Source organism: Bombina bombina, chromosome 12, assembly GCF_027579735.1.
Source record: "Bombina bombina isolate aBomBom1 chromosome 12, aBomBom1.pri, whole genome shotgun sequence".
In the NCBI taxonomy this organism is placed as follows: Eukaryota; Metazoa; Chordata; class Amphibia; order Anura; family Bombinatoridae; genus Bombina; species Bombina bombina.
Window position 1 is genome coordinate 15,076,507 of NC_069510.1, and position 7,023 is coordinate 15,083,529.

Here is a 7,023-nt window from a genome sequence, read left to right on the forward strand (position 1 = left end):
GGGGGGGACAGAGAATTGAATGTTCGTGGGTTTTTTTTTCCCCCTTTTAGTTCCCCTGAATGTAGCTCTGTTTTAGAGGAAGAAGCAGAGCATTCTTGGAGATACATAGCATTATGGAAATTGTAGTTCACTATTCCCCTCTCAGTATTGTGTCCCTGCAGTTCTGGGGGTAAATTTATCATGGTTGCGGACAGACATGATCCGCTATAGCGAATCATGTCCGCCGCACATCGATAAATGCCGACAGCATATGCTGTCGGCATTTATTATTGCACCAGCAGTTCTTGTGAACTGCTGGTGCAATACAGCCCCTGTCAATCAACCAGATCGTATTTGATCGGGCTGATTGCTGTCCGCCACCTCAGAGGTGGCGGACGAGTTAAGGAGCAGCGGTCTTAGGACCGCTGCTTCTTAAATTCCGCTTCAGGCGGAACTGAAGCGGAGTGGGTCGGAAGCAGCATCCGCTGCTTCATATATCGACCCCCTGGACTCAAATTCCCAGCATGCATTGCACAGTGGAGGGAGTGAGCTTCCTGCAAGGCAGAAAGGTTTGCATGAGGTCACGTCCCCTCCTCCATGCAGTGTGTGTGTGAGCTATTAGCCATGTAGAGGGATTTCCACACCACCACCTTTTTAACAGCAGCAAAGAATAAGGTATCCCATATACTTATTAATAGCAATTTGCTCTGAGTCAACAATTTCTGTGCAGAGTCCTCCTATTCACATACTAGAATAGTTTGAAAAAAAGTGCAGGCAATTGCACAAATAGAGGAATGTTATTGCATAATTTAGGTAATATTCTGTTAGCAGTTTTAGGCTTTAAATGTATAGGTTAACTTATATTGGTTCTTTTGTGTTTAATTTCGATTACGTTTTTATTCTTTATAACCGTATAATGTAACAGATCAAATAAAGCACAAAATAATAAATAAAACTATATGCTCCTTCTATTATCATGTATACGTTAGAAGTCTGGATAAAGACATTTTATTTTACATCCTCAAAAAAAAAAAGTTAAAAAGTGTAAATATCTGTGTGTGTGAGAGAGTGAGCATGCGTTTATTTTCTCTGAATTTTTCACTTAAATGGGCCCCCCAGAAAAAATACTGCGGATGCCCATGCGGCAGATCAACCTATTTACATTTGGGGATCCACATAACCCTAAGCCTCTGTTTCTTTTAACTAAACATAAAACTGTTAGACATTATGCTTTTATAAGGGAATTTGTATGCAAAATGCCCTATTAAACAATTTTGTATTCTCAGTAAATTTGTCACATTACAAAAGCTGCATTTTACATCCCACCTCACTAGTGACCTCTACTGGTGGATTTTCTAAGATGGTGGCTACATCATGAAACATGTGAAAGGCCAAGAGGTTTATCAACAGAGGTCAATCATGAGTCATTGAGGCCAATTTAACAAATGTCTGTCGGACCTGATCCGCCAGACCTCGCTGAATGCGGAGAGCAATACGCTCTCCATATTCAGCATTGCACCAGCAGCTCACAAGAGCTGCTGGTGCAACGCCGCCCCCTGCAGACTCGCGGCCAATGGGCCGCCAGCAGGGGGGTGTAAATCAACCCGATCGTACTTGATCGGGTTGAATTGTGGCGATTCCTGTCCGCCTCATCAGAGCAGGCGGACAGGGTTATGGAGCATATATATCAGTGTGTGTTAGAGAATATCTCGCTCACTCACTGCATTGCAAGCAAAATATTTTGGGAAAAGTCCCCCATTCTACAGCTATTATGATACTATGATACTGTCACCCTGAAATGTCTTATTTTAAAAAGGTGAGGGTAATGATGTTTCATGGCAGCCAGGGGAGTTAAAGACTGTCTTTGTCTAAAGATGCACAAAACCATGCTGTACAGACCAGCATCTATCTTATTGAGACTATAGTTGGCACTGTCATTACACTGCAAGCTTTTGAAGGATGACTCCATCAGTCCTATGAAAGGCATTAGTGCCAGTGCCCTGCAGAGGTCGGCAGTTTTATTTGGATACAAAGTAACAGAGAGTCCTTACTCCTGCTGAGTGCCGCCAGTTTCAGACATGAGCTCATTTTTACAATTACTTGCTCATTTAACTGTGGCTTATTTTCCGAGCTGCATTTTTATAAGACAGTACACAAATAAACAGCGTAACATTCTTCAGGAGACAGTGATATTGTGGGTTTAAATCCTATCTGAGTAAGAGAGACACGACAATCACAAATATTTACCCTACGCTTGTGTGAAGACCTTTGTGAATATTCTCTGTAGAGACGTTACAACCATCCAGTGACGTTTTAGCTATTATCATTGGTAAGATTGTGAGAACATTCTAACTATGAGGTATATTCCAAATAATATTACTGTTTCAAAACCATTTTCTTGTCCACTTGGATTAAAACTGACATTCTAAAAACACAAATTCTATTCTCTGCGGACCTCTCATGCTTGAATATGTTTGGTCACAGACACAGGTTACTGGTGTTTCTGTAACAGAACTATAATAATGATCGAACATTCAGATGTTAATATTGATGTGTCGTGTTTTCAAATAAAGTATCATGTTTGTTGATATATGAACTAAGCCGGAGTGACATAGGCAAAACAATAATAAAACAATGATAAGAGTAAACAAAATTAGCAGGATAAACATCATAAACAAATATATATATCAATAGTTATTTTATTTATTGGGTTTCATATCCCTTTAATGTCCATTTAACTATCAATATTTTTATAGGCTTTAATGGAAATTTGTGTTATTGACATCAGCTAACTTTACTAATGGAATATAACTTAGTCCTTAGCCTTTCACCATTGCAAACACATGAGGTCGCACGTTGCTTTCCACACAATTCTAGTGTCTTGCTTAAATCATTTAAGTTCTAATTTAATTTTACCTTGGCTGTTTCTCTTCCCCGTCAGTTACTACTTTGTATTCATTTTGTGTTTCTCATGTATTATCTTCCTATTGTTTTGTCCCCAAATCTAAAAAAAATCAAAATAAAAAATCATACTTTATTCCAGCTTAAAGGGACGGTAAACACTTTGTAATCACAAGACATTTATGTTGTGTTGCTATAGAATAACATAGCAGCCAAGTGTAAATTTTAACATCTTGTTTGCTGCAGTTATTTTTAATAGCCAAACTCCAACCACCATTTATTCTTATTTGAGCCAATCTGAAGTCAAGTCTGCAGACAAGGCTAGCCACAGTCATTATGTTAGGACAAAGTACATTATTTTGAAGTTGGTATCCATAAAGGTAATTGCATATATATATATATGTAGCTGGGTTAGCCTTGATACATCAGTTTTAGTACACATGACTAATTTATACGGAAATCTGCTCAAAGGCGGCACACATGGTGTTATAGATGAGAACTCTGCTGAAAGATGAGACGTTTTTGTAGAATAGTGACTTGAGCAATAACCTTCACTTCAGTTACAATGTTTCCTTTTGCTGTTACAGGAGTGGGATTACACCTACGTGCACAGCTTTTACCACTGCTCGTTGGCCATGTCTTTTGTTCTTCTGCTGCCTAAAGTCAACAAGAAAGCGGGCAATGGAGGAACCCCAGCCAAGCTGGACTGGCATACGTTCTGCTGTTGTGTCTAAACGTCATGGGCACCAACTGGTACCTTTAGGAACTTTGATCATCTCCTCTCCTATGAAATAATGACATTTCCAAATCTTTAACCTAGGATGTATCCAACAACATGAGAAGTTTTCACTGCGTTATTGAGACTGTATTTTAATAGGAAAGGACTAGTCTAGTCAGTTCTATAGAGGCATTACTTCCAAAGGGTCATACATTGCATTGCTTTAACTTCTCTGCTGTCACAAAAAAGTGGCAAAGTGTTTCCTGAACATTGTATGTGTACTGTTGATTGACCCTCTCAATGTCAATGGTCCTGGACATTGGCTAGTGATCTTGATATATCAGAGTAGATAAAATGTAATAATATATTTTATTTATATAGCTTTTTTAATGGTGTGATATGTTACGTTCCAAGTTTTTAAGGGTGTCGGGAAAGAGTCTAATATACATACAAGAACCAGGGCTGAAATTATTAGACTATCAACAAAGGACACAAGGGTTAAAACAATGATGTCACTGATGAAATAAGTGAACTGATTTACATGTGCAAGCCTTAGCTAAGCTGAAACACAAACTAAATAGCTTGGGGGGGGGGGGAATAAAAAGAGTTGATTGTTGCACTAAACAAAACATACATCATATCAGTACAAACTAATATAGAGGTGTCAAAATCCATTCAATGGGGCCGATTTATCAAGGGCCAAACAAAAGTTATGAAGCAGCGGTCTTAAGACGACTGCTCCTTAACTGGTCCGACGACTCTGAGGCTGCGGACATCAATCCTCCCGGTCGTGTACGATCGGGCTGATTGACAGCCCCTGCTAGTGGCCAATTGGCCGCAAATCTGCAGGGGGCAGCATTGCACAAGCAGTTCACTATAACTGCTTGTGCAATGTTAAATGCTGACAGTATTCAGCGATGTCTGGCGGACATGATGTGCTACAGCGTATCATGTCCGCCAGACAATGATAATTTGGCCCCTTTGTGTGCCATAAACAGTCCACAGTTTTAGGCTAGCCATGTATAAACCTATGTGAAGTTATCAGGCACAGTTACTTTATCTAAGTTATACAAGAGTGAAAAAATAAAATACATATCCTATTGTCATATAAAAAACAACAGTTAAACATTTGAATATGTTTTATGCTTAAAGTAAATGTTAAAGGGACAGTCTACTTGGAAAAAATGTATTGTTTAAAAAGATAAATAATAATGTCTAACTGTTAAAAACTGTCAAAATGCACTGAGATAAGAGGCCTCCTTCAATGGCTTAGAAATCAGTTTATGAGCCTACCTTGGTTTAGCTTTCAACAAAGAATACCAAGAGAACAAAGCAATTTTGATCATACAAATAAAATGGAAAGTTGTTTAAATTGTATGCCCTATCTGAATCATGAAAGTTAAATTTTGACTTGACTGTCCCTTTAAAAGAAATTATTTTATAATTACAATGATATTAGCAAGGGAAAATTACCATGCTTTGTTATTCATTTTCATTGGCTTAGTGAGTCGGCATCCACAGCTCTAGTGCTTAACAAAGTCCATAGGTCTGACAAAAAAAGCAGGATTATTCAGCACTACAATCTCAGTTTTAGAAAAACAGCAATATATTTTAAGATACCTTTCTTGGGATGGCAAATGACACACAATGTTAATTTGTAACATTATTTTGGGCTGCACATGCTTACTAATAGTATTAAGATATATTTTCTTTTTTTTTTCTTTTTTTACATAATAAGATTATTTTATTAATTATTTGTAAATGATGTTTTTATACTTTGCTAATTTTTCAGCTTCTTGTAAGATGAGAATTATTGAGTTGCTTGGACAGTGAGATCATTGGTGTTTGATTATTATATTACTTTGAAATAAATGATACTTTGTATTAAACAAATGTGCTTAATGTAAGAGATGTCCTGTGTGTAGATGAGGCAGGTTCTGCAGAGCTCATTACATATTGTTTGGGTTTCTTTGACTCTTCAATGGGCCCCTTGGATTCATTGCTGTGTTTATGTCATTTGTATTGTCTTATATATACAAACACTGACTCAATAAGCTGGCGTAACACGTGGAGTGTCTGGTGCGCTCTGAGTATCTGTATCATAACAATCTGACAGTGCATTGTTCTCCCCCTCCCTAAATATCAGCCTGGAATTGGTTAACCCCTTCAATCCCTGTATATGTGCTTCCTCCAGCCTTCCAGGTAATGCAGATAATCTGGGCTACATTTTATGTTATAGAGGGGAAGTGTCTGACATTCACTAGCTTTTGGTACGTGTTACAAGAGCCTGGTTTCTTAGGCAATATAGACAAATGCCTAGGAGCACCTTCTGGAGCAAGCAACAGATAACAATCGGAAGTACACTACTCACATTCTGTGTTCTTTACACTTGGTTATCGGAAACTGTACTGGAGAATTGTTTTAGTGCATATATGTGTCTGTACTGGAAAAACAATCACTTGGGCTTGTGGGCTGAAATGTGAGAGAGTACTAGGTCAACAAGTCTAAATTCAGCCCTGTCTGCAGTACAGTTAACCTATGAGAGTAAAATGTATGGGAGTCTTGGGCAAAATAAAAGAACATTGTCGATGTAGCGTGTGTAATATATTATCTCTTCAATGTCCTGGGGTCTCATGATAGTATGTTCGTACCAGGACATGAAGAGATTGGCACAAGTGGGTGCCATATTTGAACCCATAGAGATCCCTGAAATCTGCAAGTAGAAATCCCTTTTGAATCTAAAATAATTATTCTCAAGACAAAGGCCTCTAGTTATCAAGGTAAGTGCAATAGCACTTATGGCATCTATATTCTGATTTGCCCATGCTCCCTAGTTTATGTAGGCAAAACAGTGACCACATTCCGGGAAAGAATGGCTAATCATCGCTGCTCGATCAGGGAAGCCCTGGGTAAAGGGGACTCTGATTAGCCGGTTACTCGCCACTTTGCCCGATGTAGACATAGTGTCTCAAGTTTAAGAAATATGTTAATTGTTCAGGTACCACTGCCACTATGGGGAGGCAATAGGGCTAATCAGTTATTAAGACTGGAAACTAGATGGATCTACACGTTGGATACCATAGCACCTAAAAGGTTGAACACAATGCTGGACTTTGGCTCATTTTACTCAGGAAATTGAGACATACATGATTGTCGTCTAGTATCCTCTCATACAATATATCAGGATTAAACCAATATACATTCCTGTATATCCATTCCATTGTTGCTGCACAACTGTCACTTGGATGAGACTGCATATTGCTTAAAACTACGGACTGTTCAAGTAACTGGAACATATCAGGATTAACCCAATAGACATTCCTGTATATCCATTCCATTGTTGCTGCACAACTGTCACTTGGATAAGACTGCATATTGCTTAAAACTACGGACTGTTCAAGTAAATGGAATATCCTGACTGACTA

General features: G+C 38.5%; 1 protein-coding gene across 1 annotated transcript in view; it reads left to right on the forward strand.

Annotated features, from left to right (window-relative positions):
* The window catches only part of MYMK (myomaker, myoblast fusion factor), a 25,157-nt gene extending 19,666 nt beyond the window's left edge, over positions 1-5,491 (forward strand). The window contains exon 5 of the mRNA XM_053696055.1: positions 3,468-5,491. Within this exon, the coding sequence (XP_053552030.1) occupies positions 3,468-3,614 (147 nt within the window). The 3' untranslated portion in view covers positions 3,615-5,491. The remainder of the gene's footprint in view (positions 1-3,467) is intronic.
* Positions 5,492-7,023: the final 1,532 nt, after the last annotated feature.